This window comes from Pleurodeles waltl, chromosome 7 (assembly GCF_031143425.1).
Source record: "Pleurodeles waltl isolate 20211129_DDA chromosome 7, aPleWal1.hap1.20221129, whole genome shotgun sequence".
NCBI lineage: Eukaryota > Metazoa > Chordata > Amphibia > Caudata > Salamandridae > Pleurodeles > Pleurodeles waltl.
In genome coordinates, this window is record NC_090446.1 from 601,296,058 (window position 1) to 601,324,018 (window position 27,961).

The 27,961-nt window shown below is 49.2% G+C and overlaps 1 protein-coding gene across 1 annotated transcript in view; it reads right to left on the reverse strand.

The window, feature by feature from the left end:
• DDX41 (DEAD-box helicase 41) overlaps window positions 1–27,961 on the reverse strand; it is a 167,815-nt gene that overhangs the window by 85,282 nt on the left and 54,572 nt on the right. The window contains exons 9-10 of the mRNA XM_069244503.1: window positions 11,534–11,670; window positions 10,953–11,115 (exon numbers count right to left, since the gene is read on the reverse strand). Coding sequence (XP_069100604.1) covers window positions 10,953–11,115; window positions 11,534–11,670 — 300 coding nt within the window. The remainder of the gene's footprint in view (window positions 1–10,952; window positions 11,116–11,533; window positions 11,671–27,961) is intronic.

The window sequence follows — 27,961 nt, forward strand, 5'->3', positions numbered from 1 at the left end:
GGCATTGGCGTCGATGGATGCGGCGTGACCGTGGGGCTGACCTCCCAAGTCCTCCGACGCCGAGCCGAAGGTGACCTCGAACGAGACTCCTTGCTGGAATGACGTTGTGAGTCTCTACGGCGCCGGGAGTCTCGATGACGCCGGTGAGACCTTGGCGAAGAAGACTTCTTATGATGTTTCTCCTTCTTCTTTGACTTTGCCATGAATAACTTGGCCTCACGCTCTTTGAGGGCCTTCGGATTCATGTGTTGACATGAATCGCAAGTCGAGACGTCGTGGTCGGAGCTCAAACACCATAGACAGTCGGAGTGAGGATCTGTAACTGACATCTTGCCCCCACACTCTCGACAGGGCTTGAAACCCGACTTCCTCTGAGACATTATTACTGCAGAGAAGACTACGCAGCAGACAATACACTGTAACCACGAAGGTAACAGTAGTTCCCTCGAAGATAACCGTTTCGAATGCACGGAAAAAAGGGAACTGTCATCGGCACGTCGGCGAGGACCTCTTATTGCCTGTATGACGTCAGACGGCGTCGCGTGGGCTAGAGTGACGTCCTCGTCGACGTGCAGAGACTAGTAAGAAGATTTCCGTCGAATGCTGGCGCCATGGGAGTATTCATCAGGTGAGGAATCCACAGGTAGTTGTATCCATCAGAAGTGCCCTGTAATTCACATGCTAGTATGGGCACCCAGAATGCAGAGATGTGCAAATAACCACTGCTTCTCAACACCTTATCTTGTGCCCATTGTGGAAATACACATTTTATTTTTATACCTATTTTTCACTCATTATATTTCAGCAAATGAATTGCTATATACCCGTTATAGAATGAAAACCCATTGCAAGGTGCAGCTCCTTTATTGGCTCTGGGTACCTAAGGTTCTTGATGAACCTACAATCCCTATATATCCCCGCAACCAGAAGAGTCCAGCAGACGTTACAAGATATTGCATTCAAAGATCTGACATCGCAGGAAAAAGTTACAGAGCAAAACGTGGAGAAAAATTGCAGTTTTTTTTACCTCAATTTCAATTTTTTTTTATTTCTGTTGTTATTTTCTGTAGGAAACCCTTGTGGGATCTACACAAATGACCCCTTGGTGAATTTAGAATTTTGTCTATTTCTCAGAAATTTTTAGCTTTCCGGGATCCAGCATTGGTTTCACACCCAGTTCTGTCACTAACTAGAAGGAGGCTGAAAGCAGAAAAAAATAGTAAAAATGCGGTATGTCCCAGTAAAATGCCACAATTGTGCTGAAAAATGTGTTTTTCTAATTAAAGTCTGCCTGTTCCTGAAGGCAGGACAGATGGTGATTTTAGCACTGCAAACCCTTTGTTGATGCCATTTTCGGGGACAAAACCACAAGCATTCTTCTGCAGCCCTTTTTCAAAAACTTTTGGGAAAAAACGACATTTTCGCTGTATTTTGGCAAATTTTTTGGTCTCCTCCAGGGAAACCCACAAACTCTGTGTATCTCTAAAATCCTTAGGATGTTGGAAAAAAAGGACACAAATTTGGCGTGGATAGCTTATGTGGACAAAACGTTAAGAGGGCATAAGTGTGACTGCCCCAAAAAGCCATAAAAAGGCTCGGCACAGGAGGGGAAATGGCCTGGCAGCGAATGGATTAATGGTGTCCTGATCTACAGACACCCAGGTCCTAAAGCAACATTTTTAGAGGCCACATGTGATATTATAGAGTTATGCATGTTACAGGACATTTACACTTTTTTTAGGGGATTTTAATTTTCATTTGGATGATCCTGATAACAAAGAGGGGGCTATTTTGACAATATGAAGTATTGTTACCTAAAACAAATGGTTAACCTAACCACTCATAGGGCTGGGCATACCTTGGATGGGGTCTTCTTCAACATTTCTGACTTAGTGGGGGACACTGCCTTACCCATAATCTGGTCAGACCACTTGGTAATTAGCTTTAGGTTAGGCACTCCACTAAAACATTTGGAGAGTAAAACAGTGCCAGTTAAATCGGGCAGAAGTTGGAATAAGATAAACAAGACAGATCCGATGAGGAGATTAGAGGAAACCCAACCTTTCCTCTGGGGGCATGTCAATGCTGATGCAGTAGAATACTCTGAATGGTTAATGGTGGAAATTGATATCTTAGCCCCAGAAAGATCTTTTAAAAAGCAGAGGAGTCAGCCCTCAGCACCTTGGTGTAGTCCCAAGCTTAGAACAATGAGACAACAATGTCGCAGGCAGTTAACATTATAGCAGAGAAATTACCGTCTGGAGGAAAAAAACAGATATATATTAATACTCAAGGAGTGCAAAGCGATGATTCTAGAAGAGAAAACCTCATTTTATACAGATAAAATGAATACAGCTAAAAACTCCTCCAAAGAGCAATTCTGGTGCTTTGTTGTCCTCCCCCACAAATAAAATGAACCCCAGCCAGTTATTAAGTAACAACTTAGCAGATTTTTAAAGAAGAAAGTAGAGTCTATTCATGAGGCTTTTGAAGCAACCCAGATAGTGTCCTTCTACAAAGGGGCGTGATTGAACTGGACACTGTACTCTTAAGTTCTGTAAGTTTCTTTTGTTGAATACAGATCAGGTTGTCAAACTTATTAGGGCTTGCAAATTGGGAGCCCCGTCCAACCCTTGCCCTCTAAAGATTTTTCACGAGGTACCAGAGACCGTAGCAATGCAGCTTACACCTCTACTGAATACGATAACTGAGGTGGGGATTTTCCCAGCTGATTGGAAAAAAGCCTCTACCCTCCCCTTGGTTACAAAAACAAGGCGAGGTGTAGAACTATCATCCCATCTCACAACTCCCTATGCCTGCTAAGATTCTCAAAAGGCATATAAATATTGCATTATCAAACTTTTTAGATCAACGGAGAACCCTGGATGGACTGCACTTCGAGTTCAGAAGGGTACACTGTACAGAGTCCGCTTTGATAGTGGCCACAAAGGAAATGTGATGTGTTATGGACAATGGGGTAAAGGCCGCATTGATCCCCTTGGATCTATCAGCGGATTTCACACAGTGAGAAATGCTATCTTGAAAATACGCCTGGCTGAAACAGGTTTAGGTGGCCCAGCCTATTATCTCCTCTGTTCTTTTCTCGCAGATAGGGAGCAATTGGTCATGTATCAACAGTTTGATTCTTGTTCTTTTTCTCTGCATTGCGGTGTCCCACTGGGTTCGTCGCATAGTCCAATACTATTTAATATTTATGTGGTTCCCCTGGCTAAGTTAATCAGGTTGTTGGGCTCTTCTACCATCTCTTATACCGATGACACTCAGATTGTAGTGACAATCACAAGAGAAGTTGAAGAGGTGGCAAATCATTTCAATAAATTTATGAGTACAATACTTAGCTAGATGAATAACCACTACATAAAGTAAAACTTAGAAAAACTGAGGTCTTACTTTTTGGGAAGGACATCATCTTCTGGAATTCAACATGGTGGCCTCCAAAGCTCGGAGCTGTCCCACATCTGTCCTTAAAGTAAGGAATTTAGGTGTAATCTTTGATGCAGAGCTTTCATTCACTGATCAAATCAACAAACTAGTTTCATCTTGTTTTTTCCTGCTAAAAAGCTTTAAGAAAATGTTAAGGTTTATTCCGGTTCAGCTACAGAAAACTATTATATTCTCTTTATTGTTGTCCAGACTCAACTATAGTAATACTTCATATATTGGCATCCAACAAGGTTTGTTAACTGCAGAGGCTGCAAAACGCAGCAGCAAAGCTTCTTATGAAGATCCCGAAATTCCAATCGGTTTCCAGGGCTCTGGAGGAGTTTCATAGACTTACAGTGAACACGAGTTGCTTTTAAAACATTGTGTACTGCTCACAAAGCCACTCCAACCATCCCAAAATATCTGAGGAATGCACATGACCGCATGCGATTCCAGAAAAGATTCACTGTGCAAAATCTCCTTTTGGTGTTGGTGGTATCTTTTAAATTGATGACGTAACATTTCACAAGTATGGCCCGCCAAAAATGATTTAAAATGAAATATGTAGGGTTTATGTTTCAAGAGACCGGCTCTTGATCCAAAACGGTAGTGGCTTAAAGCCAGTGGTCTACATTATTGGCTCATACAATACCTAAATCTACAGCCATGAAAAGAACATTTTCAGGACCTTAAGCAGCCTCTTCACTGGACAATGTAAACATCAGCAAGCTTGGAAGAGTAATTATGTCCCCCAAAGCTCCTCTTCGTAGGTCACTGCTGATAAAGTTTTAGAATCATCAATGTTAAGGGTAGGGTGTAGGAGACTGGGCTTTGCTGAAGTAGTCACCCCACGTTTTGCCTGGTATTTGATGCAACGTTTAAGTGCACTGGGTTCCTGCTAACCAGGAATCCAGTGCCTCTGTTCTTTCACCCAAACTGTACAATCAGTCTCCTACTGGCAATTCCCTTGGCGCCCCTGTAGCCCCTACTAATTGGTACCCCAAGGTACACAGGAACGGGGAAGGGAAAAGAGGGACGGTGACTACATTAATGAGAAAAATTTCTTAAGACTGCAGCACAGAGAATTACAGTGCTTTGTGTTAATTGAAAGATAGTATCTCATCAACTAGGTAAACTGCACAACGGGATCCTTCCCACAACCCCAATTAGTCTAAACTCATAATTTGTGTTATGTAGTATAACAGCTGCAACAGTTTCTGGTTCAAACTTCACAAAGTAGGTCTAATATAACTATTGTTGATTTTTTTCTTGGTAGTAATTGAACTGTTCAGTCATGTATTGTAGATAGCTTTCCTACAGGGTCTACACTTAGGACTGTTTGGTATAGGATATTGCTGCTCCTTCAATCTCTCAGTGGCATCTCCCACTGCAGGAAGTTGGCTCTTCCTATAGTGGCCCAAAAAGAGATACACTGTGTAAAGAGTCCAAGCAAACCGCAAAGGAATTGCAGAGGCACAAATGACACCCCAAATGCTCTCTTTTGTAGTAGTGTGGGCGAGCAGTTAAGCTTATCAGAGGGTAGTGCTAAGCATGTATTGCACATACATAAGCAGTAAGTTAGACACTCAATAAAGAAATCCAACACAAATTTATAAAAATAATACGTACTTTTACATAAATTTTGATATGAAGATTATCAGAATCAGGTGAGTACTTTTCGAATTATGTTTTTTTACAGTTTTCAAAAGTTGACTGTGCAATTTTTGTAGCGGTAATGTTATCCTATGGGGGAAAACATATACTGCATACTGGTACTTAGCAGAGGCTTACAGGACAAATCTTCTGGAGTTAATTTAAGTATGGGGCACGATCCAAAGCAGCACCAACAGGTCACTTCAGGAGGCAGTGAGGTATTCAGGTGCAGAGTTGCTTTTCAGTCTCAGGTACTCTAATGTTATCCTATGGGAAAGAAACAGACACTGCATACGGGTACTAAGCAAAGACTTATAGGACTGTTCTTCTGGACTTGAGGTGAGTATGGGGCAAGGTCAAAGACCACATCAACAGTTCAGCTCGGGGGCTGAGGGGCATCTGGGTGCAGAGGTGTGTTACTGCATCTGGTGTCCTATTCACTTCAATGGAGATCGGTCTGGTCAGAAAGAGGCTGCAAGCAGGGACTGGAGGGCCAACTAGGGGAATCCACATGAGGACTTGACCCTTGAGATCTCTGGGCACGCAGGGACACCATTGGCCCACTTCTTCTCGGGCAGTGGGGCTTAAGTGCAGTGGTGTCTTTTGGCGCTGTGTTCCGGTGCAAGGGATTCTCACGGTTTGAGGGGGGCTGCAGAAAGAGGCTACAGGAGGTGTCGGGAAGTCCACTGTTTGGAAACCCAAGGTGGGCTTTGGCTATGGAGGGCATGGAGACCATGCCGGCACCATTGGCCCACTTCAACTTAGACTAGGGAGCATGAGTGCCGTGGTGCTGTCTGGTGTCGTATTCTGACAGTCCAGAATCCTCTTGAGACTTTTTTGGTGCCTGCAGGATGCAGGGAAGCAGCTCCGCTTCTCCACAGGAGATCTTGGTTACTTCTTGAAGTGCTAGCAGTCCTCCCCTGGTTTTGGAGGCAGAAAAGCTGCAGGACGAGTCGTCTTGGGCACAATTGTCAAGGACAGCAGGCAGGCCTGCGAGGTTGGGGCCAAGTCAGTTGCTACTCCTCAGTTCTTGCTTTTCACAGCACTTCGGGTCCTTCTTCTGTAATCCAGTGAATCTGAGGTCCTGGTATCAGGGGGTTGACTAACTATTCAGTTTGGGAGAACTAACTGAACAAATAGCAGGCTTTATGTGATCACTTTATTACGATGGATCTTCTGCCATCCACTATGTGCAGAAAATGCGAGGCTAACTGTATCACTGTTCTAAATGCAGCATCTGTCCCCAGGTAAGGTAGGCTTTGCTGTCTGAGAATTAATTGTCCTCCAACAATATGTGTAATGTTAGTGTGCAGAGAAAAACACTATGCTATTGAATCTCACTTTGCTCAGTAGGTGAATGCCTTGCTTAGACTGATTCTGGCATTAATTAAAAGTTCTTTATTATCCAGTCACTCAGATATAAATGGGTGCCATAGGATGCAGAGCCACAGTTACTGCCTGCAAACATTTGTGAAGACTCTTAGCTCCTAACCTGATATTACATACCTAAGATACTGTATGTGTTTAGGATTAATAAGGATATGGAAAAAGCTGTGCATCTGCAGAGTCATCATTCTGAAACGCAAGATTCTCACTACCGGTTCAAAGACAGCAAAAGCATAGTGTCCTTCTTTGAGATGAGGAACTTCACTTAGTAGATAACTTGGTCATTTCTCAACCAATGTCCTCTAGAGTTTTAAAGTGGCCATTCCTTCCAAAGTATGAGGTAAATAGTCACCTAGTATTCATGTTCCTAAGTAGAAGCTCATGGGATGATTGGTCAAACGTATACACTACCTGTTAGAAATGGGGATATTAGAAATTGGGTCTCTATTTGGCAATGTGTACATTAATGTGTGCTGTGATTTAGCTATGCCAGTTTATTGCTGATGTCAATCCATTTGTACATTTTTTTTTTTTAAACATGTGCAAATTAAATGCATTAATCATTAGAATTCAAACAAAAAGGTGATGGTTGATTGCTTGAATGAATCTCATTTACTGGTGATTACCTGGGGAGACATCCTTAGACCACTCTAGAATGGAGACAATGCTGGCCTGTTCCTGATTTGAATTCAGCCTTGTTCCGGTTCCGCAGCCTGAACAGACTAGACCCCTCCAAATAGGTGCTCAAAATAGGTGCTTAAACAACCCTACACTGGTTTGTGCCTGTTTAGGCCCAACAATGGGGCATAGCTTGATTCCTACAACATAGTGAGCATTGACACGCAGCAGGGCGTCACTTAAGCTGTTGCTGTGATGAAAACAAAAAAACTGCTGGGTGGAATGCTTAAGTTAATCTCAGCTACTGGCATTTACTTGGGTTGCATACCAGTTCCCCGTTGCGAAAGGTAAGCCTAGACATAGGTACCATGCTTATTGTGCCTTATGACTGAAGCTGCTCCCTACTAACAAGGCCCAAATAGGCCAAAACCAGTCTGAGGTTCCTGGTGTTCCCATTCAGAGAGGACCTGATCTGTTTATGGGTACTGGCCCGTTCCGGATTTGAACATGTCCATATCCTGTCCAAGGTGGCATGGTTTATTTGGTGTTCGCAAGCTCAGGTGCAGAACATCAAGATGTCCTAAAATAGTAGGAATCTGCTCTCAGTCTCCATATTCCTGGGCACCACTCTTAATCCCCTTTCATATTACCTTGCTCTGATAGTGTTTTAACATTTGATGTTAACACTGTATGCAACGGTCTAAATGAGTGAATGCTTAGTAAAAAGTAAAAAGAGGGCAAATGAACAATGGACGAGAATAACACCAAAAGTAATTACCAGAGGCTGAAATTAACTAAAAAATATTTAACATCACTTTTTATTTTCCTCTGCTAAGCAAATTACTTGTTGAAATCCCACCTGCTGGTGATGGTCTAATGTGAAAGGGATCAAACTTGTCTTCATATTTGGAATCCGAATGGTAATTTTTTGATGAAACAACATCAGGGGGAGTTTCAATGGTTCTACATACACAAATGAGCATAATTCCAAATCCTCTCACACACTTTCAAGGAACTACATAACCATGACCCAGCATACCTCACCAATTGTGTCTGCTCTCACAATCCTTCCAGACACCTCTGCTCGTTAAGACTCATGCTTGCACGTATTTCACGCACACAGACAACCAGATCCAGCAGTCAATCCTTCTCCTACATTGCTTCTAAAGTATGGAACGACCTGTCACTACTCATACTTGAATTTCACAAGAAGCAGAAGATCTGGCTTTTCGAGTAGTCCCACTAGGCCATAGGTTTGGCTAGACTAACACCTGGTCAGCGCCACGATGCCCTCCAGGGTGACAGTGCACTCAACAACTCTGTATTACATAACATTCCTGTTCTCATGCTGATCTGGATCAAGAATCATCATATTGGTTATTGTGATCTTAACAGGGCATAGCTGTGAATAGGCAAAAGATTGCCCGTTGCTATTGCTGTTCTCATTATATCTTTTTTTTTTCACAAGGTGATGAAGATATCGCCCGTGCAGCAGGGACCACCTTTGTGAGTTTCCTACACTTCAGAACGCAAAAGAGCCACAAAGACATGTTTAAGAGACCTTTCAAATGGCAGGTCCCTTTGAAGCTAGGTACCTTTAGGATTTGGCAAACAGAAATCAGGGCTGCCGAAATCTACCCTGCTTTGGGTTGGTGTGCATGGTGTGGTGTTTAGCCTTGTGACTAGGCTGGTCGTCTTTCAAACTACGTAATGGATCAAGGCTCTGCTTCTTGCAGAAACTGTGTTCAGGCTCATGACTGCACTGGTAACACCAGGGACTCCAATCCGATGTTGAGTTTTGGTTAGAATTAGTGTCTAAGCAAGCCAGAGTTTTGCAATTGTTCAAAATGAATAGTGACTAAATATTTATTTGCCTCAAAACGGATGGCAGCATTCTGGCACTTCCAATTGCATCATTCTAGGGTGGAATCATTTGTTTGGATTGGCAGCAAAAATGGCCCTCAATATAATCCATTACTGTATCCGGATCTTTCCAAGTTTCTGGTGGAGAATGATTCAAGCCTTGCAGTGATTAAAATGACTTAACTTTTCCACTTTTGGTGCATTCTGCATTCTCTTGTCCTTCGAAGGACAACTAGTGGAGGGTCTTGTCAGATTGTCATAAAGACCCACAAAATGTACATTGTTTCCTCATTTTTCTGTAGCACAATGAGTGGCACTTGCTGTTGAGCCAGGAATCATTGATGATGCAGACAATAGGGAGGTCATTGCAGAGAAAGCTTGTGTTTATTGTGGACAAACTTAAATACCAAATTCTCTCCCTCTTATTGGGAAATAAGAGTTTGCAATTAATTTCAATCAATGTCAGCATTAATGCCCTTCGGCAGCTTTTATGTGCCCTTTAAGTACATTCTTCAAAGGCTTATTTGTTCCCCACTAAAGCCTTAGCTTGTATATTAACATAACCATGGAAACACAAAAGGTGTAATTTTTGTCTCAGTGCAATGTGTGGGATTTAGGATTATATGGGGTGAGTCACTGAAGTCATGTCTGAAGCCCATTAAAGGCTTCAAGAAAAAAAAACTGTATTTTTCCAGAATGAATAATAGGTGGCAGGAGCATGAATGTCATGTTAAGGTACAACAGAAACAATACTGCATTCAGAAAATATTGATTATTAACTGAAGATGTAAATAAGATAACACAGAGATAACACGATGATAAAGCTGATGTAAGGCACACTGAATATGTGAATTGCTATGTAAACAGTGAGTGAGATGAAATGTGTGGAGAAATGTTTAACTACTGATTCATGAATAATTTTGAGTTATTTTTTTAGTAAATAGTAGGGAATTCAAGAACTGGCTAACGTATAAACTCCAGATATTAGGAAGAATGAGTCTGAAGTACTATAGGCAAATTTAAATTTGGAAATGACCTAATAAACCATACACGTACATGATACGAACTGAAACTACGTGTTTGGTTTTGCTACCTAATAAGTGACATACAAATCCTAAATCAAAAGATAATAAAGATCATACATGGCTGATTGAAAATATAATTTTGGAATGTTATCTTTTAAAAACTGAGATATTTTTGGTGATAGGATTCAACCCAAATTCTTGAGTTTAGGTAAGAAGAGTTTTAAATAACAAAGGGTCATACGGAAAAGAAGGGTGGGCTGGGAAAACAAACAGTGAGGAGAGGGAAAACGTACCTGTGATTGAGAACGGCAAAATAGCCAGTAGTTAGCCAGAGGAAGAACAGCATTATTGGTCTGGATAGGCTAAGATCGCACTTTTATGAAAATATCAGAAAACAATGGAAAAGGGAACGCCTGATCTTCAAGAGGGAGAAATGGTGAAGCATGTTTAGCATTGGTGGAGAACTGCCTCTGATCACCAGGAAAAGAAAGAATATTTGGTGAGTGGAGGTGCATTATTGACACATTAAAGACTGATCAAAGTGATGTGAGATATTGCAAAGGGAGTAGAGGAATCAACAAGATCGGGCAAATGTCCGGACCAGTGGTGGATGCATAGGGAGGGTGAGCAGAGCTCCAGAATGTGCAATGGTGGAGAAGGAAAGACTGCAAAATAATTAGGGGGTGGAGGAGGCTGAGCTTCAGAACAAGCAGTAGTGTAAGTAGGCAGACCTCCATCTGATGGTGTGTGAGAGACAAAATCCGTAGATGGGTGGTGGTTGAAAGAGTCACTGGCATAGGCAGGTAGAGTCTCAGGATCAGCACAAGGATGAGCAAAAAGCCCCCTGACAAGCGGTGCAGTGAGAAGGCAAAGACCCAGTTTGGGGAGTAGAGTGGGAGAGGAAGATGTCCAGTGAATGTGAAAACAGAACTTGGAAAAGAAGAGACAGAGGCACAGGGGTACCTTGAAATATGAGAAGATGGTGCGGATGTCCTCCTCAAAGCCCATATCAATCATGCGATCTGCTTCATCCAGTGCCAAATACCGACAGATGTCTAGGCTCACCATCTTCTTCTGCAGTAGATCCATGAGCCGTCCAGGAGTCGCCACCATCATGTGCACTCCTCTGAGGAGAGGAGCAGGTTATTAGGAGGGGGGAAAATGAAGAGATTAGAATGGTAGAACATGAGACATCCCTACAATTGTCACACCTATCCTTAAAAGGATAAAACTAGATCATGTGCATCCACCCAAGTGGGGTAGGTTGTTAAAGGCATTCTTCAGAGAACGACAGGTTAGCAGAGACCCCATGAGGGAGGACTGTTTATTATGTGCACCCAAGCAGAATAGTCGGAAGAGCAGATTATTTGCACTGAGCCAACCTGTCAGTTTGTTTGCCTGGCGAGATACAAAGGGACTCAGGGAAGGAAGGCGGGCTTAAAGGGCCAATTAATGTACCACATCCAGAAACCATTAATGGCCTACCTGCACCTAAAATGCTTGGAGTTGAGTGCATTATCTCTGTGTTGCAGACAATAACTTACTGTTTTATGGTCTCCATCTGTTCCTTGACGGACATGCCTCCAATACAGAGCGCACAGCGTAGCAGTGGGAAGCCGTCCTCTTCCAAGAGGCGCACATAATAATCAATAATCCCATGGGTCTGTCGAGCAAGCTCTCTCTGGAAGAAGAAAGGAAGATCAAGTACATTCATCCTTTACTGGCCTTGTCCAAAGTGTTGCTGTCTTGCCAAGAGCGCTCCTTTCTCACTCAGAGCCTATGTAAGTCACCAGCATCACACATGGTCTACAAGCATCCACAAGAGCTCACCCCACACATCCAATGTCTGTTAACATTAGGATCAGAGTCTGACAAATTTATCCATACCACAAATTCCATTCACCTCTTGGAGTGGTGTGTATCACAATATTCGCTGGGACACAGACGTGGATGGAGAGACACATACACAAATGCACAGTTGGCTGCTACATAACCTTCAAAGACAGAAATCTAGTCAGAGAAAGGCAAATATTCTTTCAGCAAGCTCTCCATCACTGACTGGAGAAGTACAAAAGAAGAGCACATCAACCTTACAACGGACTCTCTCGCTCATATGGAGACGGTCTAGTCACAGTGAGAGAGATAATTTTTGGTACACACCGTTGCACATAACTTCGGAAAGTCTACAGAGAGAAGGGAAGATAATCTCAGGTGAACACTTCCTCTATTACCATTTTCAACAGTTTACATGTAGTAAACCATGCACAGGAATAACTTCTGCATCCAATTTCAGGCCCAAGGATTTGGATACATGTGAGCCAGCAAATATGAGCAGCTCACGTACAAAGCAGAACCTTTAGAAGAGCATCCTAGGGAAGCTACACACAGACAAAGAGCAAGGGAAGCAAGGACACACTGATTCAAAATGGCAGACATGAGGCCACTGTGACCAGGACACACAAACCACGGTCCTCAGACACTGCAATAAGGACACACAACAAAGAGCGCAACACAGGCAGAATGACACACATGGCCATATTAGAATGACAATGATGGGGGACAGGAAGGTAAGCATGGAAAGGGAGAGAATAACTTTGGGGGGAAAAGGAACAGACAAATGGAAAGGGAGACATGAACACTCAGAGAGACACAAGAATGATAGAAAGGGTAACAGACACTAGGACAGGGCAACAGAGGCACTGAGGGAGGTATAAGGCATTCCTTCATTTGTGAAAGAAAGACTGCAACTGCCCAAAGCTCTGATCAACAGCCAGAGACCTGCACATTTATACGTTGATGGCTGAATACCAAGGCTGGCTGTCTTAATTCCACTATCTGACACTCCCTGCCCCCTTTTCTCACACCTGCAGATTCCTACTTTCTGTTTGTGACAGCTGTGCCGTATTTTTCTTTCGCCCGATTTCTGCGTTATTCTCTCTCTCACTTTCACTTGGTAAATATCTGACACAGGAAAAATTTGTGCGGGTCCCCAAAAATGGGTGCCGGTGGCCCGTCTGGCTCAAATTAAGCACTGGATACAGGGGGCACTACTACAGGAGCAATGTGAGAGGGCAGACAGCATGCTACAAAAACAAGGAAACAAGTAGGAACAAGCACTGGCAAAGCCATAGGTCTTACCTATGCAATAGTTAGTTATTGGCTTTGCCAATGTCTTTTAGTCAAGTTGTACACCAGTGTGGCTGTTGTCAGCATGGATAAAAGCTAGTGGACTAGAGGAGAGTGTTCTGGAGTGGCTTACAGTGGAGCAGAGAGACGTAGAGTGTAGTTGAGTGTTGTGAAGTGGCGTAGAATGGAGTAAATTGTAGATTGTTGTAGAGTGGAGAAGCATAGACTGGAGCAGAGTGTCATAAAATGGAGTGGCTGAGTGTCATGAGTGTTGTGGGGGAAGCAGAGTGGAGTGTATTGGAGGGGCGTGAAGTGGAGCAGAGTGTCGTGGAGTAAAGTGACATGGAGTGGCATAGAGGGAGTTGTGTAGAGTGGAGTGTTGTAGAGTAGAGTGAAGGAGATTGGCAGAGTGGAATGGCATAGACTGGAGTAAACTGTAAGAGTAGAGTGTCACAGAGTGGGGTGGAGTGGACTGACCAGGTGTGAAGTGGACTGGCATGGTGTGGCCTAGAGTGGGGTTGTAGGGAGCTGGGTTCTGGTTGCAGCACCCCCCACTTTTTGCCAGGTTTTTAGATGCAGCTTTGACTGGAGTGCACTGGGTTCCTGCTAACCAGGACCCCAGTGCCATTGTTCCTTCCCCAAAACAAGACACCTGGTCACTTGATCTCCAAGTGACCAGGCCCTTCAGCACCTCTGTAAGTTCCTAGTAAATGGTACCCGTGTGGCAGGCGAGCCGCGGAAAGGCAGGACCAGTCGGGAGCCTCAAACATCGGCAGGCCGTTTCCCCTAGGGGACTATGGACGGGTCATCACCCGGAAGTCTCTGCGACTTCCGGGTTAAAGGAGGCAATGAAGAAGACAACAAGGGACGCCAGGAAAGTGAGGAGAAGAACACGACGAACACCAGAGGCGGATGGGGCAGTGGAGACCGGGACCTCCAGGGAAGCAACTGAGGCGAAGGGGACCAGCGCAGACAAAGAAAGGTGAAACGGAGGAGTCCAAAGAAGAGAGGGACGCCAGGCTAACGCTCTCTGCCACGTTCCAGGAGGAACGTGGCTGGCTGAGGTACGGAGGCGCCCCAAGAACACCACCAGCTACTCCACCTGGAAAGAAAGAAGACAATGTGCTGAAAGGGGAATGGGAGCCAGAGAAGACCACCTACAAACACAACAGTTATCTACATAACATTTAAAAGAGCACCAAATAAATGCAAGAATAATCGTTAAATCTTTATGCTTCATCACTTGTGTCGATATAAAACAGACGGCCACCAACCGACCGTTCACAGTGGCGAGCCAGACGAGAGTGTAACTACCTGAAAGGAAACATGGAAAACTCAGATTCCCCAGAGATGATGAGATAAGCCAATTAACAGAGGGACAAAGACAAAAACCCAGCCTACAATAATAGCCAATAACCAACTAGTGCACGAGTCGGCCATCAAAAAACTAACGGGGAGACTATTGCAAGCTCTTAGGTCCATCCAAATGTACCAAATAGGTGAACACCTGGATTCATTTTTTGTCAATTTTGAAAGGGTGGCCACGTCAACCACCTGGCCAAGAGAAAGGTGGGGTCAGTATATAGTCCCCTTACTGACCAGTATACTGAAAGGGGGGAGGGGGGGCATACACTATATGCTGAAGTAAAGAAAGCTATCCTTGAAAGAACTGGGTGTGACTTTGAGCATTACCGATTGAAATTCCGAAAAGAGAAATGGGGTTCCCAAGATAATCTCCAAGCCCTCTTTTTAAGAATACAGGATCTGGGTCTGACATGGTTAAGGCCCAGTGACTCTACTAAGGAAGAAGTCGTCAACAAGATATTATTAGAATAGTTCCTAGAAGCAGTTCTGGGAGCTACCCAAACACGGATAAGGCAGCAGTCAGATGTAACAGTTTCCAAGGCCATCGACTTAGCCTGTGCTCATCATTGCTCGACAGAGTCTCGGGTTAGGCGGGGTGGGGGTGGTGGAATCGAGAGCTCCCCCACATGTGTCACCCTTACCCCTACCAATTGTAAAGACTAGCATACTGACAAACCCCACCCCTAGAAGTTTTTTGGAGGCCCCAAAGACTCTCTGGCTTCCGGGAAGGGAGACGGGACAGGTTCCACAGTGTTTTCACTGTGCAGAATGGGTGCCATACAGCCAGCAACTGCCCACAGAAAGAACAAGGTCCCGAACCTATGGAAGTGCGACTTTCAAGAGGGAAGGTCTGTTGTAAGACCTCTAGTGGACCCCCTTATGGTAGAGAGGCAGGTAAGTAACAAGCGGGCTAAGGCATTAGTGGATTCAGGGTGTAGACATTCGGTAATAAAGGTGGCAATGGTAACTGCAGATCAGTGGAGGGAGGGCGAAAAGAGCTGAAATAACCTGTGTACTTGGGGAACCCCAGATATGCCCTTTGGCTTTCGTCGAGATTGACTTAAGAGGATATAAGACACCCCTCAGGGTGGGTTGTATCCTTCACCTCATGGAAAATATTTCACCATCGGAAAGTACACACAGAGGGCCGTTAAAAGCCCCTTATTAAACCGAAATGATTGAGGGAGGTAAGACAAAACAAAAACTGAGTTACTAAGAGAAAAAAGAGAGAAAAATCCAAGCGCTCCAGACGACCCACCATGCTAACGTCTTTTTTCGCTCTCCCATAGTACACCCTAACGAGGAAAACCCAGGAAGCTTTCGAGCCTGTCAAAGGGCGGACCCAACAACAAAACACGCTAGGGCGTTTCCCGACACTCCAGAGAAGGTAGGAGTATTCTTTTTCATAAAGAGGGGACTATTTTATCAAAATACTAAATCACAGGTCACAATACATACTCAACTAGTAGTCCCAGCTCCCTACCACACACAGGCGCTCCCTCTTTCTTGGCATGGTTATCCCCATTTTCTGCCTGTTGTCAGTGTGTTTGAATGTGTCAACTGGGATCTTGCTAACCAGGACCCCAGTGGTTATGTTCTCTCTCGTAAATGTTGGTTACTGTACCTGTTTCTTCTCACATTTGGCATACTGGTACACCCCATGTAAATCCCTAGTATATGGTACCCAGGGTATTGGGGTACCAGAGGATCCCTATGGGCTGCATCAGTTATTCGGCCACCCATAGGGAACCCATGCAAAGGGTTCTGCAGGCCTGCCATTGCAGTCTGCGTGAAACAGGTGAATGCACCTGTTTTCACTACAGGTCACTGCAAGTCACCCCTATGGTAGGCCCTCTCAGCCCAGAGGGCAGGGTGCAGGTACCTGGGTGTGAGGGCACCCCTGCACTAGCAGAGTTGCCCCCACAAACTCCAGTTGCATTTTCCTGGACTTTGTGAGTGCGGAGACGCTATTTTATGCGTGTACTGGACATAGGTCACTATCTATGTCCAGCTACATAATGGTAACTCCAAACCTAGGCATGTTTGGTATCAAACATGTCAGAATCATACACCGATACTGTTGCCTGTATTGGAAGTAGGATTCCATGTACTCTGGGGGCTCCTTAGACGACCCCTATCATTGCTACCACCAGTTTTACAGGGTTTTCCGGGCAGCACAAGCTGCTGCCACCCCTCAGACAGGTTTCTGCCCTCCTGCTGCTTGATGTGATCAAACCCAGGAAGGCAGAACAAAGTATTTCTTTTGGAAAAGGGAGGTAACACTAGGTGTGAGTGGCTTGGGAGGGGTAGCCTCCCCTAGCCACTGGTATGCTTTGAAGGGCACATTTGGTGCCCTCCATGCATAAACCAGTCCACACCGGTTCAGGGATCCCCCTCGGTCTCTGATCTGGCACGCAACTGGACAATGGAAAGGGGAGTGACCATTCCCCTGTCCATCACCACCCCTGGGGTGGTTCTCAGAGCTCCTCCACAGGGTCCCCAGGTTCTGCCATCTTGTTTCCAAGGTTGGCAGGGAACTCCGGGAGCATCTGAGTGGCCTGGCCAGGCAGGTGATGTCAGAGCCTGCTCCTGATAGGTGCTTACTTGGCTCGGTGAATCCCCCTTTTAGGGCTATTTAGGGTTTCTCTCTTGGGTGGGTCCTCAGATGTGGCTTGCAAGATGCCACCAGGATTCCTCTGCAACCTTCACTTCAACCTTTGGCCTCCAGAACTGCGACTGGCCCCTTCAGGACCCGACAATCTGCCTCCAAGAAGAAGAACTCTTCTGCAACATTGTTTCCAGGGCTTCTGCCAGCAACTGCAACATTTCCACCAGCTGTGCATCCATGGAGGGTGGCATGTCTTCAGCCTGCACTAGAAGAAAGAAGGAATCTCCCTTGGAGTGAAGGAGTCACTCCCCTGCATCCGCAGCCACCTGCTGCAATGACGACCGTCTGCATGGATCTCCCCTCATCTTGAGCTGCATGGATCTGCAGGAGGGTGGTGGTCCGGAGTAGTCCTCTTGGTCCTCTCTGCCGGCTGTCCAACTTTGGTGGAGGTAAGCCTTTGCCTTCCCACGCAGGACAGTACCCCTGTGAACCACGTCTCTTGCAGCTGCCAAGGCTTGTTTGCATCTCCTCCAATGAATCTTCAGGCAACGTGTAGCTCCAGTCACTAGCACTCCTTCCTGCGACGCACAGCTCTCTGTGTGGTTCTCCTGCAACATGGGATCACTTTCTGTAGAGCTGGGTGGGCTCCTTCTGCAATTTTTGGGTCCCTGTACTGTGGGACTCCTGTAGGTGCTGACCACGCACCTGTTGGTCCACTTTGTCGCTGAGGGTCCCCTGGGACTCCCCCTCTTGGGTTGAGTCCTCCTGGGCCTTGCTGGTATCCGGCAGCACCACTTTTTCACTAACCATGAATTTGCCTTTGCCAAGGAATTCCTGCACGACACCTGTCCTCAATCTTCACTCCAGCGTGGGACATCTTCTGGATCCATAAGGAACTCTTTTCCGGCTCCAGGACTGCAGTGCTGACCTGGTCTTCCTTACCGTCGACCAACTCCTGCAAGTACAGCTAGGTGGGTAGTAGCTCCTACTCCTCCTGGACTGCACTGTGACTTTTGGACTTGGTCTCCTCTATCCACAGGTCTTCTCCGGGAATACACCGCTGGTTTCTTGCAGTCTTGTTTGGGTTTCTTTTCTCCTTTTCCTTCCTTTTGGGTGGTTTAGGGAAATTCCAGTGATTTACTCCTACTTATCTGGTCGCTGCGGGATACTGTGTTACATTCCTCTGGGTTTCTAGTACTCCCAGCTCCACTCTACACATTCCACTTACCTAGGTAGGGGTCCCATGTTCGCATTACATTTTTTTAGTATATGATTTGGGCTCCCTCTAGGGTCAATATTGGTTATTGCTATTTGCACTGTTTTCTAACCTTTTCTATGCCTATTACTGTTTACTAGTGTATATATTTAGTGTAGTACTTACATCCTACCGGAGGGTTACCTCTCTAGTACTTTATGGTATTTTGTTCCAAAAATAAGGTACCTTTATTTTTGTACAACTGAGTGTTTTCGTTCATGTGTATTGGTGCTGTATGACTACAGTAGTTTTGCATGAGCTTTGCATGTCTCCTAGATAGGCCTTGGCTGCTCATCCATGTCTACCTCTAGAGAGCCTGCATCTAGGCACTGCCTACACTTTACTATGAGGGGGGATACCTGGGCCTGGTATAAAGGTGTAAGGGCCAGATGTATCAAAGGGTTTTACTCATGATGTGTCTCTATGGGAAACTGTGTTCGTACATATGGCCCTAAGTACCTCAGGTACCCACCACACATCAGGCCAGCTTCCTACACTCCTCAAAAGGATAGCAATTTATTTTGGTACTGGTCAGCTATGCTACAAGGTATCCCGTGGTGATTCTCCTCAAAAGCACGACCACCAGAACAGCAGCTCAGACTATGATAGAGCTTTTTTCAAGGGTTAGCTTCCCTAAGGAAATACTAAAGACCAAAGCACCCCTTTTATCTCTAAACTCATGGTACAAATCCGCCACCTTCTAGGGATAAAACACCTAAGAACATCAGTCTACCACCCACAAACAGATGGTTTGGTGAAAGATACAACATAACAATTCAAACTCAGCTGAAAAAAAAACATTTCAGAGGCCGGGCAGGATTGGGACAGAAAACTCCCCCTCGCATTCAATGCTATCCGTACTCACGTACAATCTTCAACCAGCCATAGTCCTTTTGAGTTAGTGTTCAGGAGACAACACAGAACATTGCTGGACATGGCAGCTGAACTTTGGGAGAAGGAAGAGGATGAGGGAAAACAAATCTGCTGGAGTATACTCAAACATTAAAAGACAAAATACATATTCTGTGGGGGGAGGTACACCAACACGTGAAAAAAGTGAGGACCAACCAAATTTGATGCTATTATTGAAACAGTAAGCTAAGACACTTAACAGTAGGCAGTAAAGTACTCATACTCCTTCCCACCTCCAAACACAAGCTCCTAGCAAAGTGGCAGGGTCCTTACACTGTATAATAACAAGTTACTCCAGTCACCTGTAGGATCGCAATTCCCTGTTTTAGAAGGGACGAGCAAATCTTCCATATCAATCTACTGAAAGAGTGGAAAGAAGCTGCCACCAGTACCATAAAGGCACAACCTGTCTTGCTTATCATTGATACAACGTGCCTTGGCATCCAGTTATCACAGTACTATGTCGATGAACCAGAAAACCTCCCCTCAATCGGTCATACTTTAACAGAAAAGCAAAGAGAACAGACAATAGGAGTAGTTGAATGGAACAAAGATATAGGCCCTCATTCTGACCCTGGCGGTCAGTGTTAAAGCGGCGGCCAACCCGCCAACAGGCTGGCGGTCAAAAAAAAGGTATTCTGACCCTCGCGGGAACCGCCAACACAGCCCGCCACTTTAACACTCCGACCGCCACGGCGGGACAGACAAACAGCTCGGCGGTCACCGCCAACAGCCAGGCGGCAGACAATGTACCGCCCACCCTATCACAACTCACCAATCCGCCACCTTTTCCGGGGCGGGAGCCCCGCCGATAAAAACACGGCGGAAACAGACTACGAACGGGAAAACGCTCACCTATACACACTCCACGAGGAAGGAGGACAGCATGGAGCCCGAATTACACATCCTACCGGCTATTGTCTACCTGCTCATCTACCACGAGTACGAACGCCGGCGCAGACGACAACGGTGAGCACTGCACCTACGACACAGGGGAGGGGGGAGGAGGAAAGCTTACGGGCACACACATATGCGACCCCCCCCCCCCCAACTATCTACACACCAATGCAGAGCACCAAGTCACAGTGACACCACCCAAACCCCCCGGAATAATGCAAAGACATAATTAAAGTGAGAAACAACATTTATGTATATAAGAGGTTCTTTGAAGTCATGGTAAAATAGCAATATGAATTGTAAAAAATCAAGTAAGAACATTGCGAAACCGATAAACATAGGCAATAAGTCCTGCACAGTCACCTAAATGTCCACTGTCCGTGGGCCAAAGTGTATCAACACATGGGCAAAGCCCACACAGGAGACCTGAGTCCGTTGGAGAGAACACTGCTGGGGCATCAGATGACAAAACTACAGGCACCTCAGGGGGAAGGGAAGGGGGGGAACCTCAGCCACATGAGTCCACGACACCAGATCCACGAAGGGTCCACCATGCCCACTGTGCCATCCTGGGGAGTGCAAAGCCACAGTCTCACAAGTCTCTACAGTGGGTGGGTTGCCCACTGTGCCATCCTGGGGAGTGCAAAGCCACAGTCTCACAAGTCTCTACAGTGGGTGGGTTGCCCACTGTGCCATCCTGGGGAGTGCAAAGCCACAGTCTCACAAGTCTCTACAGTGGGTGGGTTGCCCACTGTAACATCCTGGGGAGTGCAAAGCCACAGTCCATCAGGTGGATTACATAGACCACTGGTCATGGAGGAGGCATGGTGGGCAGAGTGCGTCGTGAAGGCCTGCCCGACACAGAACCGGGACTGCCAATGGGCCAGCGGTGCTTGACAGGAAGGGCCCAGCGGAGCGGTGCTTGACAGGAAGGGCCCAGCGGAGCGGTGCTTGACAGGAAGGGCCCAGCGGAGCGGTGCTTGAGACGGCGGGGCCCAGCGGAGCGGTGCTTGAGACGGCGGGGCCCAGCGGAGCGGTGCTTGAGACGGCGGGGCCCAGCGGAGCGGTGCCTGACAGGAAGGGCCCAGCGGAGCGGTGCCTGACAGGAAGGGCCCAGCGGAGCGGTGCCTGACAGGAAGGGCCCAGCGGAGCGGTGCCTGACAGGAGGGGCCCAGCGGAGCGGTGCTTGACAGGAAGGGGCCCAGCGGAGCGGTGCTTGACAGGAAGGGGCCCAGCGGAGCGGTGCTTGACAGGAAGGGGCCCAGCGGAGCGGTGCTTGACAGGAAGGGGCCCAGCGGAGCGGTGCTTGACAGGAAGGGGCCCAGCGGAGCGGTGCTTGACAGGAAGGGGCCCAGCGGAGCGGTGCTTGACAGGAAGGGGCCCAGCGGAGCGGTGCTTGACAGGAAGGGGCCCAGCAGAGCGGTGCTTGACAGGAAGGGGCCCAGCGGAGCGGTGCTTGACAGGAAGGGGCCCAGCGGAGCGGTGCTTGACAGGAAGGGGCCCAGCGGAGCGGTGCTTGACAGGAAGGGGCCCAGCGGAGCGGTGCTTGACAGGAAGGGGCCCAGCGGAGCGGTGCTTGACAGGAAGGGGCCCAGCGGAGCGGTGCTTGACAGGAAGGGGCCCAGCGGAGCGGTGCTTGACAGGAAGGGGCCCAGCGGAGCGGTGCTTGACAGGAAGGGGCCCAGCGGAGCGGTGCTTGACAGGAAGGGGCCCAGCGGAGCGGTGCTTGACAGGAAGGGGCCCAGCGGAGCGGTGCTTGACAGGAAGGGGCCCAGCGGAGCGGTGCTTGACAGGAAGGGGCCCAGCGGAGCGGTGCTTGACAGGAAGGGCCCAGCGGAGCGGTGCTTGACAGGAAGGGCCCAGCGGAGCGGTGCTTGACAGGAAGGGCCCAGCGGAGCGGTGCTTGACAGGAAGGGCCCAGCGGAGCTTGACAGGAAGGGCCCAGCGGAGCGGTGCTTGACAGGAAGGGCCCAGCGGAGCGGTGCTTGACAGGAAGGGCCCAGCGGAGCGGTGCTTGAGACGGCGGGGCCCAGCGGAGCGGTGCTTGAGACGGCGGGGCCCAGCGGAGCGGTGCTTGACAGGAAGGGCCCAGCGGAGCGGTGCTTGACAGGAAGGGCCCAGCGGAGCGGTGCTTGACAGGAAGGGCCCAGCGGAGCGGTGCTTGACAGGAAGGGCCCAGCGGAGCGGTGCTTGAGACGGCGGGGCCCAGCGGAGCGGTGCTTGAGACGGCGGGGCCCAGCGGAGCGGTGCTTGACAGGAAGGGGCCCAGCGGAGCGGTGCTTGACAGGAAGGGGCCCAGCGGAGCGGTGCTTGACAGGAAGGGGCCCAGCGGAGCGGTGCTTGACAGGAAGGGGCCCAGCGGAGCGGTGCTTGACAGGAAGGGCCCAGCGGAGCGGTGCTTGACAGGAAGGGCCCAGCGGAGCGGAGCTTGAGACGGCGGGGCCCAGCGGAGCGGTGCCTTTCTGCACGGCGGGGCCCTCTTCAGCGGTGCCTTTCTGCACGGCGGGGCCCTCTTCAGCGGTGCCTTTCTGCACGGCGGGGCCCTCTTCAGCGGTGCCTTTCTGCACGGCGGGGCCCTCTTCAGCGGTGCCTTTCTGCACGGCGGGGCCCTCTTCAGCGGTGCCTTTCTGCACGGCGGGGCCCTCTTCAGCGGTGCCTTTCTGCACGGCGGGGCCCTCTTCAGCGGTGCCTTTCTGCACGGCGGGGCCCTCTTCAGCGGTGCCTATCTGCACGGCGGGGCCCTCTTCAGCGGTGCCTATCTGCACGGCGGGGCCCTCTTCAGCGGTGCCTATCTGCACAGCGGGGCCCTCTTCAGCGGTGCCTTTCTGCACAGCGGGGCCCTCTTCAGCGGTGCCTTTCTGCACAGCGGGGCCCTCTTCAGCGGTGCCTTTCTGCACGGCGGGGCCCTCTTCAGCGGTGCTTGTCCAGTCATCCAAGGGAGCCAGACCTGGCCAGGACTCCCTGCTTAGTCGCCCTCCGACCGTGCAGTTGCTGGACCCTTCTGTGACGGAGTCCTGGGCCCGTGGGTGTCCTCCCTCACAACCGGGATGGGGCTTGTGGGGCCCTCCTGGTCCGCGCCCCTGCTGGCTGACTTCTCCGCCCTGCTGCCCTTCTCCTCCTTCGATGAGGCTCTCTGGCCCTTGCCTCCCCTGGATGTTGTGGCAGGTGACGGCCCAGGACTTTGCTCCTTGGGGGCAGCCGTGTCAGTCTTCTTGCGGCGGCCCCTGATTTTACGGGTCCTCTTCCCAGGGGGGGGGCTGGCTGTTCCTTTGCTGCTGGCCGATGTATCTGTGCTGGGAAAGGGTGGACTCCAAAACCCGTGCACAATGGTGACACGTGAAGCAGGGCTGGTGGTGGCTGAGGTGCTCTTGGGACTCTTAGCAGATGGAGGGGGTGGGTCAGGTGGGGCAAAGAGGTTAAGTTTGGAGAGGTAAAGTTTTTTAGGACCAATGTAAAGGGTAGGTGTAGTGGGTATGGGAGTGGAGGAAGAGGATGTGGTTGTAGGAGAGTCAGGTGTGCGGTCTTTGGGTGCAGGTGCTTGTGACGTAGGCTGTCGTGAGGTGGTTGGCTGTTGGGTGGGTGGCTGCCTGTGTTTGTGTGTCTTGGAGGAGGGGGTGACAGACACAGTGGGAGAGGACACAGGGGACGTGTAAATGGCAGTGGGGGTGGTGACTGCACGTGTGCGGACTGTACTGGAGGGTGTGCTGGTGATGGAAGTACTGGCTGATGGTGGTGTGCATGCAGGTGTGAGTGGAGACGTCACAGGGAGGGAGGAGGGAGACGAGGAGGAGGGGGACACAGGGGTGGTAGGGACTGTTGGCATGTCTGCATCTGGGTGTTGCTTGGGTGAATGCTTGTGTGATCTGTGGTGCTTATGTCTGGATGAGCTGCCCTTGGGTGTTGAGGTGTGTGCAGGCTGGTCTGATGGTGTGGATGGGATAGGCTGAGGAACAGGAGACAGAGACAGGGTGGAGGCAGTTAGAAGAGGGAGGCTGGAAACAGGGACAATGGCTGCCGTCAGTGCTGAGGCCAGAGCATTGAACGATCGTTGATGGGCAGCCTGACCCGAATGAATGCCCTCCAGGTATGCATTGCTCCGATGCACCTCCCTCTCTACCCCCTGGATGGCATTCAAAAGGGTAGACTGCCCAACAATGATGGTCTGTAGGAGGTCAATGACCTCCGCACTGAGGGCAGCAGGGGTAACAGGGGCAGGGCCTGAGGTGCCTGGGGCGAAGGAGATGCCCGCCTTCTTGGGCGAGCGGGCACGGAGCGAAGGCTGAGGGGCTGCTGGGAGGGCGGAGCTGGTGCGCTGGGTGGCGGCTGTACCTGTAGAGGTGGGGGGCCCGGATGTTGCCGCCACCGCTAGGGAGCTCCCTTCCGAGGATGTGTCGGTGTCGCTGGTGTCACCACGGGTCCCCGTTGTGGTGCTCCCCTCGCCCTCCGTATCACTGGTGACCTCGGTGTCTGTACCATGGCCCACCGGAGCTCCCTCGTGCTCCGATGCCAATTCTCCTCCCCCTGATGATGCTAATGCACACATGCACAAGAAGACAAAGAAAAAGGGTGGGGGGAGAAATAAAAACAGGTTGAGTGCATGCATTGTCAACACCGTTGGCGGAGAGGACAGACACAGGAGCCTCATGCATTACGCCGCGCAATCGGGGTACACTACTCAGTACTTGTGACTAGGCCAACAGGTCTATGGACAACATATGCGCACATGGGTGATGCTGGACCATGGATTGCTGTACTTGGCACCCTACAGAGGTGGGGGGCGGGGGCACAGGGCCATGCCTAAAGGAGGGGACTACACTACAGAAAGCGCCCTGGCCTAATGTCACCCACAGCCCTCCTCCCCCACCCAGACGCCTCCACTGCGTGTAAAGATAGCAGAATGTGCTGGTACTCACCCCCTTGTGTCTGCTGTGATGTCCTCACGCGCCCATCCAATTCGGGGTAGGCCACCGCCAGGATCCGGGACATCAGGGGGGTCAAGGTACGACTGGCACCCCTCCTACGTTGGGAGGCCATCCCCAGCAGTGACTCGGCGGTCTTCCTGGTCCCGCGGCGGATGTCCTCCCACCTCTTTCGGCAGTGGGTGCCCCGTCTTGTGTGGACCCCCAGGGCCCGGACTTCCTTGGCGATGGCACGCCAAATGTCGACTTTCTGATGGGCGCTGACCTATTTGACATGTACAGGGTGGGAAAGGAAATTTCAACATTTTTCTGCATGTTAGATGTGATTGCCCCCCCCTCCCCAACCCTGCCATGTGGCACATGCTCTCATCTGTCGTGCCTTGCACTCCTCATTCGCTCCCCACCCCACCCCACCATCTTACATCCACCATACACAACCCAGGCATAGGCCATTCAACGTGCACCCAGTGTACTTACCTGTTGGTCTGGAGGACCGTAGAGTAGCGCATACTGGGGCAGGACCCCATCCACAAGTTTCTCCAACTCTTCTGAAGTGAAGGCAGGGGCCCTTTCCCCAGTCGCAGCAGCCATTGTCTCTTCCAGACCGAGGTCACAGCAGCACTTGCAGTATAGGTCCTCTCCTGTGGATGATCAGGTCTCGAGTGATTAAGCAGATAGAAAATGGCAGTCACGCCCGCGGCGGTGTGTACCGCAACCGCCGGCGCACATCGTCATTGGCTCCTGAGACCCATAGGGTTCAATGTTAACCAATGCTGCTTTGCGCCGCTGTCTTCGACCGCCTACCGCCACGGTGAGCCACGCCAGCGCAGTGACCTCACATCCCACTGTCACACTTCACAGGTCAGACAGCCGCCATTTCAAGGGCCCACATGGCATGATTTCTACTGCGTCACACAGGCCTAGGCCTTGCATTGCCACTCATACAAGCCTTTCAATGCATAGCGATTCGTGTACTGTGCAAGCTGTGGGAACGAACCTGAGGGTTGCTTGACTCTGTGCTCCATGTTGTCCTTCCTAGGCACCGTCCGCTGGGACTTGCGAGGAGAAGGATGAATCCTCCCGTGTACCGACCGCTGGTGGACCTGTCGACAATGGAAGAACGACATATTATACTTCGATACCGACTTGACCGAGCCACTATACATGAACTGTGTGCCCAGCTGGAGCCAGACCTGATGTCCCCCATCCGCCAACCCACAGGGATTCCCCCTCTGGTGCAGGTGCTGTCAGTACTCCATTTTTTGGCAAGTGGGTCTTTTCAGACAACAGTGGCCATGTCATCAGGGATGTCTCAGCCTATGTTTTCTAAGGTTTTGTCCAGAGTGTTGTCTGCCCTGATGAAATACATGCGGAGATACATTGTTTTCCCTGAGGAGGGTGATTTGGCCACTGTGAAGGGTGATTTCTATGCCCTTGGACATATCCCCAACATCATTGGTGCCATTGATGGGACCCATGTGGCTTTAGTACCCCCAAAAGACAATGAGCAGGTGTACAGAAATAGAAAAAGTTACCATTCGATGAATGTCCAGGTGGTCTGTTTGGCTGACCAGTACATCTCCCATGTAAATGCCAAGTTCCCTGGGTCAGTGCATGACGCGTATGTCATGCGAAATAGCAGCATCCCTTATGTGATGGAACAGCTACAGAGACACCGTGTGTGGCTAATAGGTGACTCTGGTTACCCCAACCTGCCTTGGCTATTGACCCCAGTGAGGAATCCCCGGACCAGGGCAGAGGAACGGTACAATGAGGCACATGGGCGAACTAGGAGGATCATAGAACGGACCTTCGGGGTCCTGAAGGCCAGGTTTAGGTGCCTGCATATGACAGGGGGATCCCTCATATACTCACCAAAGAAGGTGTGTCATATCATCGTGGCCTGCTGTATGCTTCACAATCTTGCATTGCGACGCCAGGTGCCTTTCCTGCAGGAGGATGGTCCAGATGGTGGTGTTGTAGCAGCGGTGGAGCCTGTGGAGAGTGAAGAGGAGGAAGACGACAGGGACGACACGGACAACAGGGACACAGTTATACAACAGTATTTTCAGTAGCACCCAGGTAAGAATCACCCACGCCATTTTACAATTACTTCTGGCCTCCTGCATGTCAACTTTCTGTGTTTCCCCCCCAGTTCCTTTTCACTGATTTCTGACTTTCACTTCCCTTTTCAGAGCTGTATGACCCACAGCGTGACTTCTGCTTTGTTTGCCCATGGACTAATGCTTATTGACACTGGTATGTTGTCATCACAATGTAAATGAACATTATTGCACCGTTATGTGTAGTACATTTGTAAAGAATACAAGCAGACTCCTGACATTTGAAGTGCAATTGGTGATTTATTTTAAGTGCTGCGTATAGGTCCATGATAGTAAAACGGTGATGGGTGGGGGTGGAGTAATGTCCATGGCAGAGTCCAGTTCTCAGTAGCACAGGTGCATTGTCCATATGCCTGTGGAAGGATGGAGCAGGGGCAGTTCAAGGTTGGACAGGGTGACAATGTGGGACAGTGGGATGACATCAGGGGGTATCTTAGGCTGGCGGGGTCTTGGCATCCTACTCTTTCTTCTTGTGTGTTCTCAGGTTCCGCTTGCGGGGTGGTTGATCTTCAGCAGGAGGTGGGGTTCTGGTGGCCTGTCGTGGTGTGGGGGCCTCCTGTCCACTAGCGCCGGCGGAGGTGGTAGGCTGTTCGTCGTCCGGGCTGGTGACAGGGGCCCTTTGGGGTGCCACATGGTCCCGCAATGTGGTGACTATCTGGTTGAGGGCCAGGACGATGGTCCCCATTGCGGTACCGATGTTCCGGAGTTTGTCTCTGAACCCCATGTACTGTTCCTCCTGCTGTGCCTGGATCTCCTGGAACCTGGCC